At 39.7% G+C, this 15905-nt stretch overlaps 1 protein-coding gene across 2 annotated transcripts in view; it reads left to right on the top strand.

The window, feature by feature from the left end:
* Window positions 1-14121, top strand: part of CHST9 (carbohydrate sulfotransferase 9) — a 90079-nt gene extending 75958 nt beyond the window's left edge. The window contains exons 3-4 of one of the 2 annotated variants that reach the window (XM_048507272.1): window positions 7770-7807; window positions 12528-14121. In XM_048507272.1, coding sequence (XP_048363229.1) covers window positions 7770-7807; window positions 12528-13631 — 1142 coding nt within the window. In that variant the 3' untranslated portion in view covers window positions 13632-14121. The remainder of the gene's footprint in view (window positions 1-7769; window positions 7808-12527) is intronic. The other variant, XM_048507273.1, reaches the window with a different exon arrangement.
* Window positions 14122-15905: the final 1784 nt, after the last annotated feature.

Genomic DNA, 15905 nt, shown 5'->3' with positions numbered 1-15905 from the left:
TTAAGGAAAGTATCCTTCCTTTGATTTTTAGAAACAAAATTAAGTATTTGAAAGTATTAAGTATTTGACAGGCAGTCAATTAGAGGAGAAGTAGTTGTTTCTGTTGGCAGTAGACGATAGGACTTGCTATAATGAGTTTAAATTATGGACAGAAAGATACCAGCTGGAAATTAGGAACTTTTTTTTACAGTAAGAGTTTTTTTACAGTAACAGAGAAATTATTAATGCCCCACCCACGGAATGCCCGGCCATGCCCCCGTCATGCCCTGCCCAGTCCCATTGGCGCTACACCACTGTTTGAATCCCACCACCATGGGAACCTGTTACTAAAATGTTTGGATCCCATCACTGATAGTATGTATCTGGTATGGTCCTTTTGGGGCCTTTTTGTTTTTATGTATCTGATGTATTCATTTTGCTTTCTGATTATGCCAATAAAGGGCTAATGTATGTAAGAGGAGAACTATTGGCAGACCTAGATGATCTCACATAGTATTATGGAGTATTTAAGCCCAAGATGCTGCCCTCATAAGCAAAAAATTTTGATCTGGTTATACTAGTATCAGCAGGAATAGTCAGGAGAAATAGCCTTTAAGAAATTAAACTGTAGGACCGCTGGCCTTTTGTTAATCCTTAGCAAGTGCTACGCAATTGTTGAAATTCTTTCTGCTTCTTGGCTGGTAGGAGTTAGGTACCATAAGTTTGATTGGTAATACAATTTGCATTTGGAGGCATCCCTTCAAATACAGTGAAATGGGAGGCCACATGCACAAAACTCCATTTTCCCTCTGGGCTGTCTTCAGAAGCTCATTGATGTCACTTCCTTCCTCAGTCAGCAAGTGAGTTTTTCTTTAATTCTCAGCCCCAGCTGTCTGTGCTGTCAACACAAAGTTATTAAAATTCCTTTAAAGTGAATCAAAATAGCCTAAAAACAAATGTACTGGGAAGCAGGAAAGCATCAGTATTCAAAGTCCACAAAGCTCTGAGCAAAATAGAGTTGATCCAACCAAAGATTGCAAACATTGGTCTTTCCTAGCATCTTGTACATCATTAAATAATGTTTAAAACACATATTCTTTAATCTTGTATAACTGAAAAAGCCGTATGTGGTTTGGGGGGAAAAAATTAGCCCCAAGATGTAATTTCAGTTGTCATAATGATAATCTCAGGGAACACAAGAATGCATACTGAAAGTCTGCCTAAATAATGTTTAATTTTCCTTCTTCAAGAAACAAAGTGAAACTTCGATCTATAAAACACAATAGTGCACCATTATATGGGGAGTAATTACTATAAAAAGGCAATCCTCCATCATAGCCTAAAGCAATATGTAGAAAGAGGAGGTTGTTTATTTTTAGGAAGATGGTTATTGTAAAAGACAAAAAAGTTTGTTCAGAGTCTACCTGTTAGATAATAGTTATACATTATCAAAGTAGGGATCAGACTAATGGTAGGGGTTTATGAATTTTATATTGTGGTATTTTTGTATATTAGACATGTTTAATAAAACAAAATTGTTAAAAAAATAGTTACAACATGGTCTTAAATACTTTCTGAGGAAGTCAGTGTTTTGGAGCTAGAAAATCCAAATTCCAAACCCACAGTAGTTCAAAGCAGAGTGAGGGCTTCCACTTTAGTCATAACAACAGCTCAGGGTCATTGGTCCAGTTGGAGGGTTGCCGGTTATCATCTACAAAATGGCTGCTTGTGTTCCTCTTTTAATCAGATTTGCTGTTTTTTCCTGGGAAGGGAAAGAAAGGCTTAGCAATATCTTCTCAGCAGTATAACTTGTCTGTTCAAGGAGATACCTTGTTTTTTAAAAAAAAAAACACCTTTCCCCGTGTGTATGAAGCACTGACAAGTTTCAGCCAACTTACGTCAACTCAGTAGGGTTTTCAAGGCAAGAGACTAACAGAGGTGACTTGCCACTGCCTTCCTCTGGATACCAACCCAAGTATTCCTTGCTGGTTTCCCATCCAAATTCCAACCAGGGACAACCCTGCTTAGCTTCTGAGATCTGATGAGATCCGGCTAGCCAGGTGAGGGCCCTTTCTAATATCATTGTTATTCTTTTCAAAAGTGGGAAGGCTAAAGGGGGTGGGTTGGTTTATTTAAGCTATTCCAGGAGAGTAGTACAACCTGTATTTCAGTCACCTTGACATCTTCTGTCTGACCTTAGGAAAACCTGATAATGCATATAAATGTCAGGATGGCTGTCTTCTGACAATCTGGGAAGGGGAATTGAGCCACTAATACCAGCTATTACTCTGGCGCCAGCCCTTCTCCCCCCTTCCCTCTGGTCTGTTGGCCATAGGCCTGGCCGGGCTACCATCCTCCCAGGTGTGAAGTGGTTCCTGTCTTTTGTGTTCTTCTCTTTGTTACTATGCTGAAGCCACAGCACCTGGGGCCCGGCGGGGGGTCAAGGGCATCAGGGATTAAAGATCTAGCCTGCGCTTTGTCCCACAGAATCGTCTATGCTTGGTTATGCTTTGGTTGCCAAATAAAGTCTACAGTTTGAAAACTACAGTTTCTTTATTTTGGGACTGAGGTCTTACAATATAAACCTTTGACCGTTAAGATCAGGACCACTGTGCATATAAGGCTCTTGGCTATTTGGGCTGCTCAGTTTGTTTCAGGAAAGGCAACCAAACTGCATAAGCCAAGCAGTTCTTATTGGTGGGTGGGTGGACCCTTGACATGTGGACATCAAGGTGAAGATGACCAGGTTCAGGATGTTAGTATACCTTTTGCGGGGGAGGAGAAATGTGAAATTTCTGGAGTTTTGAGTAGAATGTTCCTCATGTTGTTTTGCCGTTAAATTTGGAACTGCCACCTTTATCAGCCCTTCCTCAAAGGCAGTTAGTAGAACCATCCAAATAAAAGTATTAAAATATTATTATAAAATTAAACGTATTAATTACAAAATTATGTGGATGGTCTTCAACCAGTAAGCCAAAAAAGGTGTTAAAATGTTAGATTTGCTGTAGAAAGGCTAAAAACTGTAAATCAGACCTTTGTTTTACAGTAAGAGCGTTCGGTAAACAGGAAGGCAAATCTTCAACTTTATGTGTTTGAAGTAGAACAAAAGTGAGAGCATTTGTCAATGCCTTTAAACCTGCCAGTTTGATAGTTTGCTGCTTTTGGCTCCACAGCAATCCCTCCAGCCACTCAAATTGTGACACTGACAAGCTGTAAAGGGATTGCCATCCACATATCCTTGCCCAGAAATCTGTGACTGATAGAGTTAGACTGAAATTCCCACAAAGGATGTCAAAACCCTTTCCTTGAAGAAGGTAATGAAGGGCTCGGAAATTCCTGTGCTACTTAGCTCTTCAGCTCCTTATGAATTGTTTATAATTGTCTAAATAGTAAAATACACTTAAAAGGGTGTGATTGGTCTAATATGTCTTTTCAGTATTACGTGCTTCTGCTACCGTCACTTAAGTACATGATTTCCGCATCAGTCTCAAAACCACTTTTCCATCTGAAGCTGGTTTAAGAAATGCACCCACCCACCCCCACCCCCGGCAAATCATGGTTGAATATTTTCTTTTATAGACTTTTCTACATATGACATCAGGAATTGTGTTCTAAAGCTGCAGTTTGGTGCAAGCCTGTGCATGTACAAGCACTCTAGTTGTAGTTAACCATACACTTTCTAGGTTTTCTGTCCTAGGGCTGCATCCACCTATGGCTGGATATTGCAAAATCATTGCCCTTGAGTAATCACTCACAACTGGACTGGTTTATTCACACTGGAAAACCCTGGTGCAAATTATTGTTATAAAGCAATGATAGTGACCTATTCAGTGTGTGGATGTAGCCCAGGATTACTATTGCAGAGCTGTGGATGTAGTACAATAAAATATGTCAGTAAACCTCTTTTCTCTCAAGTCCAGCAGACCATCAGTATCATGGGATAGGAAATATTTCAGGAATTCATTCTGAAACACGTGTGGCTGGAAGTAACAAGCCAGGAACTCTGCATTTCATCCCTTCTGATGCGGGAGACAGAAGCAGAGTCAGATGTATTGTCGAAGGCTTTCACGGCCGGAATCACTTGGGTGCTGTGTGGTTTCCGGGCTGTATGGCCGTGTTCTAGCAGCATTCTCTCCTGACGTTTCGCCTGCATCTGTGGCTGGCATCTTCAGAGGATCCTCTGAAGATGCCAGCCACAGATGCAGGCGAAACGTCAGGAGAGAATGCTGCTAGAACACGGCCATACAGCCCGGAAACCACACAGCACCCAAGAGTCAGATGGTTCTTCGGGTTTGGATGCAATAGTTATGATGTAACTGTATATGGCATGCTATGACCCTTGTTAACGAAATTACCATTATCAATACACAGCTCATTCTCCCTTCATATTTTATAAGGAAATAAAATTTAATTCCCCAGGTAGAGCTCTGAAAAGTATCGATGCAGGACAAAAATCAAGAGACTGAAGAAGGAACAGATTGAGAAATATTTACCCATAGATAAATCACTCTTGTACTGTTTCTCTAACAGTCCTGTCAGTAGTCTAAAGTTTATTTTTTTTGTCTTACAAATGGGCCATTATTGTTAGTCTATTACAGTGCAATATGTGTTAAAATTCCAAATACTCCATGTCATTGGTTTGGATCATATGAACCTGAAGCTTAAGGGCACTCACAAAAGTAGACATTTGATGTCTCCCTCTTCCCCCAGCAGCTCTCTATGATGTCCTGGAAGCTTATTGCTGGGGACAGGCGACTCTTGTGAACAAAGCCAGTGTAACTGTGGGTGGATGGGCAGCTGATGTGAGAAAAGGGAATTGGGCACAATCACCTCCATCTCCTATTTGTTGAACTAGCTGTGAGTGTTCCTCGACCGACAACATCAGTGTTTGTCCAACCACAAGAAGCTGCTGGAGAAAAGGGAAAATGGGAAATATCTGCAAGTGTGTTTTGTTTGTACTTCATTGGAATCTCTTGTTGCTTAGTTGATTCTGTCTACTAATTACTGGGTGTGCATTTGTGTTAGAAAGTATCGTGCTTTGATAGAATCATCCTGCTTTGGAACTGCAAAAGAAGGTTCTCTAAAGGAAGTGAGGTCCTTAGTAACTACTCCACTTCCAACCAAAGGAATGCCATCAGAAGCACTTTGAACAGTTTGGGAGTGTAGCTGCTTCTAGGGGCAGAGCGAGGGGAACTGCATTCAGGGCACGCACACACCCTGCACCAGCACATGCCCGGGGTGTCATACCCCTCACCCGCCCCGTTGGCACTACGCTACTGGCTGCTTCATTTGGATCCCAGCTTTTTAATATTGTTGTTCATTTTTTATCCTTCCTCTTTAACTGCATGGAGCCTTTTTCTACATTGGGAAGGTAGATTCCAAGCACTTAGGGGGAGGTCAGGCAAGGGGCAGTATGATTGACAGCTCTGAGCTGTCAATGAGGCACATAGCAGCTGAATGAAGGCTGCTAATTGTACCCCTTTGTTTTGTCTTCTAATATCTGTGATTCTTGGGAGGGGAACTTTGAAAATGTGGAAACATACAGGTTTGGGCTGGTTCTAGGGGAGGCTTTTCTTGGAGTGAATGCTTGTTGTAACTTCTGCATTGTTCGTTAAATCAGTAAACTTTCCTACTCCATTGCTCCAGATCTCTGTAGAAGCATATATAAACTCTATAATGAAATAATAAATAATATGTCTCTGCCTCACTTGACTCAGCATTTAAACACCAATTCACAATGGTATTACATGTTCACATTCAGTTGAAATTTATTTGCTACTTTACCTCTTTTTGAAAGTTCTCCGTCAACTTTTTGCATATCAAATCTGCATTTCCTGGAACTGTGGTGATAATTGAGTGGGAAGCAACAAAATTATAACTTCAAATCTCTATTGCCATTTTTACTGATAACTCTTGAATCCCCATACCTTTCTTTTTGAAATGTTTTGGGAATATTACCAAGAAGGACCTCTAAAATCCCTGTGGCAAAAAGTCTTCTTAAATAATTAAATTTAATAATCTATGTATATGAAGTTAGCAGGCATTGTTACTTTTTCCATCACTGCAAATTTTTTTTCTGATTCTGAAATGAAATTAAACAGTAGCAGTGAATTGAAATGTGTCATTCAAAATAAAAGGGAAGCTACTTAAAAACACAGTAAAATTGAATTCAAGCAAAGCAATTGTTGAAACAAGCAAATGGAAGGAGTCAGCCTACCATATAAAGCAACAAAACAAAAATTAAATTAATGGATAGTTATTTATCGATTTATAGATGGCCAAGAGAGGAGGAGGAGAATGGAAGGAGCAGAACTTGTAGGTCTTCCTCATGATGCTGTAGGTGGGCGGGGAAAGAAAACAAAATCGGTGTGATGTAACCCACTGCTGCCCCCACCCCACCAGGGTGAAAGTGCAGGCAGCAAGGGAGAAGGACTAGGAACTGCCGCTGCTTCCTCTCCAACTGCCAAAAACGGCAATGCTAGAGGCAGGTGGGCTAGGGAAGAGAAGGAGAAGCAGTCACAATTGCAGTGGGGAATTGAGGTTCCAGTAAATAGTCCAGCAGTGGGAAGCCCCTATAATCAAGAATCCTTCTCTCCCTACTAGTTTCTTGTGGGTCCACATGTGTTTCAGGAAAGTAGGCAGGGCCACTATGAAGGCAAAATAATTTTGTGTGCTCTATCCTCCCCTGCCCTCCTCCCTGTCTTCGTGTGTATATATTTTATCCTGTCCTCCCTCTTTGTAATCCTATGTGTGTTTGTGTTATCCCTCTGCATGTGAGTACCCTCCTCCTTTCTCCCACCTTGGTGCTATTTTAAACTGACCAGAAAGCGACCTTGCTGGAGCGCTGTCTCTTTTGCTGCCTTCTCAGTTTATCTCTCATCTTCACCACCCCCTTGGTAGTCTTATTTATGTGTGTGTGTGTTTATTCTCTCTTGGTCATTGTGTGTGAGTATTACAGCAGTGTACCAGCCTAGGGACATGGGGATACCCATGTCCCCGGGTACAAGCCTTTTAGTCATGACTGAAAGGCCTGTGTTAGTGCCCTGCCCCCAGGCTTCCTGGAGCCCAGCTGCGAGCACTTGCTGGCCTTCAGGACATGCTTTTATAAGCACGGAGGCCAGGGGCAAAACTTGAGGACATGGGGTGTGGCTTGGGCAGGGTCGATTGCCCCCCAAGCTCCTGCCAACCCCCAGGCTCCCTGGAGCCCGGCTGCTGCTCTCCCCAGAGCCTAGGGAAAGAGCACTTGCTGGCCTCTGGGGACCAGCTTTTAGAAGCACAAAGTCACACCCAAGCCCCTCCCCTGACCTCCGTGCTTATAAAAGCACATCCCAGAGGCTGGCAAGTGCTCCCTCCACAGGCTGTGGGGAGAGCAGCAGCAAGGCTCTAGGGAGCCTGGGGGTGGCTTGGGGGGTGGCCATGCCCAAGAGCCATGCCCCTGAGCAGGTGGGGGGGCGCCCAGAGACCTAGTTGTCTCTGGGCACCATTTTCCCTTGGTATGCTTTTGGAGTATTATCCTAGTTTGACCTTCTTGGGAATCTCTCTGTGAATTTTAACCCTTGGACTTCTTCTCTTTGTGTGTGCTTCTGTTCCCCATCACTATTTCTCTTGTGTTTGTATGTGTGATTGTCTGTATCTCCTGTGGCGTCCGTTTTGTGCTTGATTCCACTTCCTGTGGCAGCCATTTGGTAGTGGTGCCCACCACTGTCTCATTTGATTTATGTACTGTGTTTGTGATGAGTGTGATCATATTCAAACTCTATAAGGTGATTATTTTCAATTTTCTGTTTCAGAGTCTGAAGAAATTTTAAAACAACATATAAGCAATCAGGTATTTCAACCATTTTTATATATCTTTGAGTTGTTTATACCAGATTGTGTATGTAAAAATAAATAAAATAAAATGTAAACATGTAAAAATAATACAAAAGTTAAAAGCACGTACTGCCCATAAAACTTCCTCTATGAACCTGAATACATGTTGGATTATAAAAAAAATTGCCTTGATTTGGTCAGTTTTATTAAACCATTCAATAAAAGGAATAAGATGGATCAGCAGTGGCATAGTGGTTAAGAGCAGGTGTACTCAAATCTGGAGGAACTGGGTTTGATTCCCCGCTCTGCCACTTTTGCTGTGGAGGCTTATCTGGGGAATTCAGTTTAGCCTGTACACTCCAACAGACGCCAGCTGGGTGACCTTGGGCTAGTCACAGTTCTTCTGAGCTCTCTCAGCCCCACCTACCTCACAGGGTGTTTGTTGTGGTGGGAGGGCAGGGAAAGAAGATTGTCAGCCCCTTTGAGTCTCCTTACAAGAGAGAAAGGGGGGATATAAATCTAACTCTTCTTCTTCTTCTTCTTCTAAAATATAGCTAGAAATTGCAGATAATAAAAAAATAAACTTGATATTGTCAATTGTTATTTTAAATTAGTTTATTATTGGTTACTGGCTAAAAGAAAGCTGTATAAACCCTGCTAAAAGAGAGGTGTAACTGAGGCCAGACAGTTGCCCTGGCATCTTATTTGTCTGCAGTCTAGACATTCTGTGGAAGAAGTTATCATGTTTAAGTGCTATGGAAACCAATTGAATTTAAGTAAGATGCAACAAATGTGTCCTGTTTATTTCTATGGGATTTAATGAAGCTAACTTTGGATTGGGGCTAAGAACTTCATGCATAGCAATAAGTATATTTTCCAGCAGATGAGATCAGAACAGATTTGGCTTACAGTAAAATTTCACTGTGAAACCAAGGCCTTATGTAGAAATATTGCTAGACTGGCAAATGTTCATGATTCCACAGCATTCATCATGTTCTGCTTAAGAAAAATACATAATATTTTGACTGCAGGAATTTAATTTCCAGTTTTAATAGACATTGGCAGATAAAATTAGAGACTAATGCCCTTTATCCCAAGTTACTGCCTACACAAATCAGCTTACTGATCTGGTTCATACAAACAGGCTTATTTCATTACACTTATGATTTTGTATAGGCTTGTGTTAATTAAGGAAAAGAAGCTGTTTCTTCTCAGCCCCACCCAAGCCATTTTATGCTGATGCTTTCTTTTGTTCATAATAAATGAGCTTCATTTCTAGCTTTTCAGAGTTCATTTCCTTCAGGTTGTTCTCTGAACTAGACAGCTTATTTTTATTAACTTTTAAATGTTTTGGATCTTAATAATAGTGTAGGTTTTTTAAATAAAGGGTATAGAGAGAAACTCACTACAGCTGTGTATTTAATGCTTTTATAACCAAGTCCTCCATTTTTCTGTGCCACCGTGGTCAGCATTTGAGGGTATCACTTCAAGGAATGTGATCCTCTAATGAGAAAACAAGGGATTTGTGAGTATTCTTAGCCAACCACCAAGGCTAAATACTTATTGGTATTCACATGCCACTGTGGTTTATTGTGGAGCAGCATACCTTAGCAAATATAATTAATTTATAGTGGTTCATCAACAGTTATCCTCACATGAGCAAAGCATCCTATTGTTTGTATAAGGAGAGAGGATCTGTGATTTTCATCTATTTGCCACATGAGTTATATTCCATGCAATTCCAAAGAGCCTCCCAGCCCCCATCAGTAACTTTCCAGGTGTTGTGGGGGACCATTAAAGACAGGGAAATGGGAATGATACATTCTGGGAACAGAGTTCTGATTGGATTGTGGTTCTTTAAATCTAACCCACTGTCACTAAGAACTGATCTAAAGAAGTCATATGAAACAGTTTCTAAATGATGTCTACTTGATGCAGGTGGCCAGAATATGTAGAATAGATTATACAATGATAAACCATGATGATTGGAAATGAGCATCCATTGGTACTGTTTTCTCTCCCTCATACTAAACTACCTCAAAAAGCTGCTGTGGCAATGAAATCACCTTCCTCAATGTAATACAAGATAAAAATGCGAAAGAAATGCTGACCAAGGCATCTACTTACGAAAATGGCACACTGGAAAGGGTGTATGGATTCAGGCTTTTGATTAGTACCTGATCAGCTAGTGAGTGATAAAGTTCCAAGTAACTACTTCCAGTGTTTATTAACTTATACAAAACACAGGAAAACATGATCCCACATATCTTTCTCACATCATTGTTAGCTGGAGCCCAGAAGGTCTGTGTTCCTGCTCATAAACAAAGTAGATAAAACAAAGCACTTAAAGGGTCCATCTCCGTATAAGTCACAGCCATTAATTACTCAGCAATTGAAGCACTCAGTACATTTTTACCACCCAAGCCATTTGTCAAGAAAGCATGAGAGGATCCTGCAGAAGCGAAAGGAATATATCTTTTTAGTGGACCCTCAGAAGAAGAAACAAATAAGATTAACTTGGTTAAAATGGGAGGGAATTATTTTCACATACAAAGGACAGTCACAAAGAATCACCACTGCAACAAGTGCCAAAGAGTTTAACAAGAGAAAACATTAAAGAGTTTACTTAAAAACTTTCAAAGAAATAGCTGAAATGCAAATAAAAAATCAGCAAAACTAAGTGGAATGCTCGATTTAAAAAAAGTATGTCAGACAACAGTCGTAAGTATGTATCTAGTGCAGGGGTAGGGAACCTGCGGCTCTCCAGATGTTCAGGAACTACAATTCCCATCAGCCCCTACCAGCATGGCCAATTGGCCATGCTGACAGAGGCTGATGGGAATTGTAGTTCCTGAACATCTGGAGAGCCGCAGGTTCCCTACCCCTGATCTAGTGGGTCAAAATGTTTTTTAATTGAAGAATTTATATGTAAATTGCCTTTAAATCCAAGAAATAAATTAGAGAGATAAGGTTATACTATGTACATTTTCTATGTGAAAAGGATAGACATTCGAACAGTTTATTTTCTTTCTTTTTTTATAATTGCTGGTTTGGATACTAATGGTAATAGTATAATACTGAAGATAAGTTCTGCAGTGGGTTCTGGGCAGGAAGTCAAGTAATTTGGTTTTTTGTGGTGTAAGTAGTTTTTTTTGGGTGACTGGATCACTGTAGAGTTGTATGTGTTATTTTAGTTATGATGTGTAGTTGTTAAAAAAGTAAATAAAATAATTATTTAAAAAGAAAGCATGAGAGTATATGGTGACATACTCTCATTCCCCCCCCCCACACACACACACACACACTCTGTAGCACACAGTCTTCCTTGGTATATAGCTGCAGTAAATTCATGAACTCATTACTATCATCCTTTGAGGGATGCCCTCCATCATTATCTGACAGCTACCTGTCATTATTCTTATTATCATTAATATTTACTATTGTTAATAATGTGTTTTCTATAGTTAAGTCCAACAGGAAGGGTCAAGGAATAGAGTAACAAAAATTATGGGATAGGTTTTGTCCTTGCATTGTTGATTTTGTTTTGGCTTCAAGTCTTTCCCTTCTTCTGTGCATCGAGTCAGTACTGCCTTTTTCCTGACTGATTTTGCTCTTGAAGCTGCAAGGGGAGCAGTTTCAAGGAACTCCTGCTGTGTATGTCAGTTCAACCTGGGGAGAGCTACCTGAGGCACTTGTACAAAGCTCAGCTGATCCCATTCCAGCTAAAAAGTCACTCCTGTCATAGTAATTCAGCATCTCTCCCTGCAAGTTGCATACTGTCTTTCTCAGGTAGCTGCATAGAAGTCCTCTGGTCACTTTTGGTTACCTTTCCACAGTATCCTTCAGGGTAATTCTAAACGTCAGTTAAGGGTCCTAGTGGGCCATTTGCTTTAATGTTCTCAGATGAGAACCTTGTAGATAAGAATCTTGATTCATATACATTCCCCTACTTGAAATTCAAGAGTGTTTTTTTCACTCATAGCCTGGTATACATAATTGCTAAATTAGAGGTTATTTTCAGAATCCATTATTCAAATACCATTGTTAATTCACACCCCAGCTGGATGCTTCTTTGTGTTGTTCAAGGATTTCAGATGCAATCTACCTGCATTTAGATTATAAAAGTATAGTTACAACCCTAGTAGGTTGTGCACCAAATCAGTTAGTAATTTACCCTGTTTTGATGTGTAGGTCCTTCAGTCATTTTCCATGAGCAGTGCACTACTTACCATAAAGACCAGCAGAATGTTTGTAGTATGCATTAGCTCTTACTTCGTGGTCCAGTGTTTTTTTCCTGTGTACATGAGGAAACTTCCTTTTTCTTTTGATGGACTTTCTTCAGCAGGATAATCTCCTTTGGAATGAGCATGTTAGTCCCACTAGTGACTTAGATGCAATTCAATGTTTATGTATTACATTTGTCTAATTATGCATGGTTGTGCTATTTATTACATAGCTCTTGTACCTGCAGCAGAGGTGCAGATTTAATGAAGTACATTTTTATCTCCATTACTCCTTGTAGTAAAGATATAGTGCTCCAGTAGCAAAGTAGTTCTTACAGTTGGAGTTGCAATCATACTTGATACAGTAACTTTCTATGCCATTAGGAAGTAATGACATCAAGAAATACATCCCTAATTATTTTAACCGTCTGATTACTTTTTCCTTCCTGAGAAAGGAGAGCTATGAATGTAATACATAACCATATTTTAAATGCTGTCACTGTTTCTTTACAGGATATCAAATTCTATTATACAAAGGAACCTAAAAGGGCACCGAAAAAATTGATCACTTCTCCAAAACTTGACAGATCAAGTACAATTTTTTCTGAGACTGTTTCTTCCCAGGCAGATGCTAACCCCTTTCTAGGGATGGCTGCTTCCCTGACTCTTGAATTATCTGAAGAGCAGCAAAAGATCAAATTGCTTCTTAAACAAGTCAAGCAAGTGAACTTCTCCCCAGCAATGCGTCCTTTGAACAAGAGTTCCATCAAAGATGACCACTGGAAAACCACAGATGAAGTTCAGGAGAAACGAAGAGCTTTCCTTTATAATTTCTGCAAAAAACACATTAGAGAACACAGTCCTCTGATTCACCTTATGCGCATGGTATCCAGAATATACGTGGAAGATAAACACAAACTCTTGTATTGTGAAGTGCCCAAGGCAGGCTGCTCTAACTGGAAAAGGGTTTTGATTGTACTCAACGGTCTTGCAGAATCAACGTATAATATTACCCACGATGCTGTACACTATGGAAAGCATTTGAAGAAACTGGACAGTTTTGATTTAAAAGGGATACACATGCGTTTAAAGACATATACAAAAGTTATATTTGTACGGGATCCCATGGAAAGATTGGTCTCTGCATTTAGAGATAAATTTGAACACCCAAACAGCTACTACCACCCTGTATTTGGGAAGTCAATTATTAAGAAATACAGATATAATGCAGATGGAGAAGCACTGACAACAGGCTCAGGAGTACAGTTCAAAGAATTCATTCAGTATTTGTTAGATTCCCATCGTCCAATAGGGATGGACATACACTGGGAGCAGATCAGCAAATTGTGTAATCCTTGCATTATCAACTATGATTTCATCGGTAAATTTGAAACTTTGGAAGAAGATGCCAATTATTTTTTGAGACTAATAGGAGCTCCAGAAGACCTGACATATCCTAATTTCAAAGATCGACATTCCACCGATGAAAGAACAAATTCAGAAGTTGTGAGACAGTACCTGGCAAAAATTCCTGCTACAGAGAGACAAATGATTTATGACTTTTATTCTCTGGATTATTTAATGTTTAATTATAGTGCACCATATGTAGGGCCCTGATTTTGTTTAGTTTAACGCTTAAGCAGTTTTAGTTTGCAACTCGGAGTGAAAGAAACATAGTTTTTTAAACAGAGAAGTTTTGATTGTTGGAGCCTTCTTAAACTCCCATTGGCATAAATTATCGGAATAATGCAGGAATGATTATACTGGCATGTCTGGGAAGGAAAATATTCCTATATTGAACAACCTGAAAGGGTGAAATGTTAGGGATGTGACCTTTATGACATTATCAGTGCAATTCTAAAGAGAGTTACTCTGATGTAAGTCCATTCATTTCAGTGGATTTACACTAGACTAACTCTGCAAAGGATTTCACTGTAAAGCCAGCAATCTCATGATTTGAAACCCTCCAAAATAAATTGGGTCAATTGTATCTCTTCAGAAATGACCAAAATAAATTGGTTTTGTTATATCTCTCTAGAAATAAAATGTGTCTTGAATGTATTTTGCACTTTCTGGAAATACCAATTAAAAGCCAGTTTTCAAAATAGTTTAATGAACTATATATTAGTTGGGTGCTGTGTGGTTTCCGGGCTGTGTTTGTTGAAAGTCTTCGACAATACAACTATATATTAAGTATTCACATTATATCAAAATGGGTTGGTTCCACATAAAAGAATATGATAATAAAGTAATGATGATTTACCACCACCACCACCACCACCCCATTGCATGTGTGTACTGTAATCTGGCTGCATGAACCAAAATTTGCTGTGCCGTGGAGAGGGAAGTAGAGTACAAATATAATTAATAAATAAAATTACAAAAGCAGCACACCGGGCAGTGTTTTAAGCAGAGGGGCTTTCGAGTTACTAAATCTAGCCCTCCTATCCTGTTCCTAATACCTGACTGACGTTACTGCCAGCTTTCTACCAAAATGTTCAAATGATTTGGGGGTATGGAAAACATATGCAGCATATTGATGCCCCCAAGATCCTTTTTTGTTTGTTCTCTTCTCCCTTGTTTTTTTGAGTGTTCCATCCAAATCTGGACTTTGGTGTACACAGGCTAACTATACCTAAATGCTAAAGTACTTAAAATACACACACATTTGTTTCATGCTAGCAAGATGATGCCTTTCCACATTATGACTCTGACACATGTATACTGATTTGTATAACAATATGCTTTCTTGTCCAACTGAGAATACTCACCCAGAAGCCTGCTTCCACATGTGTTTGTTGCCCTTAGCTGAAGATTATTTTCTAATAGTAACTTTGGTTTAAACATTTCCACGTTTTTAAACCTGACACATTCTATAAGCAAAAACAGATGTTAATGGTCTCCTTTCTTTGGATATCTCAGCAACATTCTACATGATGCAGCTGTTAGATGAGCAAAGTTATGGCATGGATTAAGATTTACACGTATGATTTGGCATTGTTCCAAACTTTTAATGTATTTATAGGTCTATTGATCTCCCTAGGTCTTCTAAAATAATATTTCTTGATCTGGATTGATTCCTGATTCACCTTCAATTAATGCAGCATCTGTATCATTTGAAGCTGCACCCAGATCTTTTGTGGGCAAATTAAACATTCAATCTGTTGAACCATACCTGGATATTAATAACAAGGAGAGTGTTGAGCATCTGACTTTCTCGACAATTTAGTATGATCTCTCACAAACTTTAGATTTAGACAAATGCAGGTCCATTGTGTCCAGAGGCAGTCCTTGGTCCCAGTCCTAAGAGTTATTGCATGAAGGCACAATCTTGAGCCCAAAGTAACAGCTTGCCCTCCAAGAAAATGATCACAATAGCTTATGCTGCAGTTGCTCATTTCCTCTTCCCATGAGACAAGCCTGCCTACACTGGCTTCCAGTTTGTTTCCAAGCACAATACAAGGTTCTGGTCTTGACCTTTACAGCCTTATGTGGTTTGGGACTAACAAACATGAAGGCCTCCTTATCCCATATGAACCCACCTGGTTGTTATGGTCATGTTCTGAGGCCCTGCTTTAAGTGCCACTGCCTTCTGAGATTAGGCAGATGACCACCCAGGAGAAGGACTTCTCAGTCAAGACAATAAAGCTCTGGAACGTTCTCCCTAGGGAGATCTGTCTATCCCTTTCTGTTGCCATCTTCTGCTAGAGGGGGGGACACTTTTTTGTTTTGTTTTATTGGGCATTCCCTCAATGATTCCTGATTCCTAACCATTTTTTATTTTTTATTATTTTTTATTTATTTATTATTTGATTTAATATACCACCCTATCCCCGAAGGGCTCAGGGCGGTGAACATAAAATATCATATATAAAAACATACATATAAGTT

The sequence above is a fragment of the Sphaerodactylus townsendi genome, linkage group LG09, assembly GCF_021028975.2.
Source record: "Sphaerodactylus townsendi isolate TG3544 linkage group LG09, MPM_Stown_v2.3, whole genome shotgun sequence".
Lineage (NCBI taxonomy): Eukaryota > Metazoa > Chordata > Lepidosauria > Squamata > Sphaerodactylidae > Sphaerodactylus > Sphaerodactylus townsendi.
The sequence above is the reverse complement of the archived record's forward strand: the minus strand, read 5'-3'. Positions and strand labels throughout refer to the sequence as shown.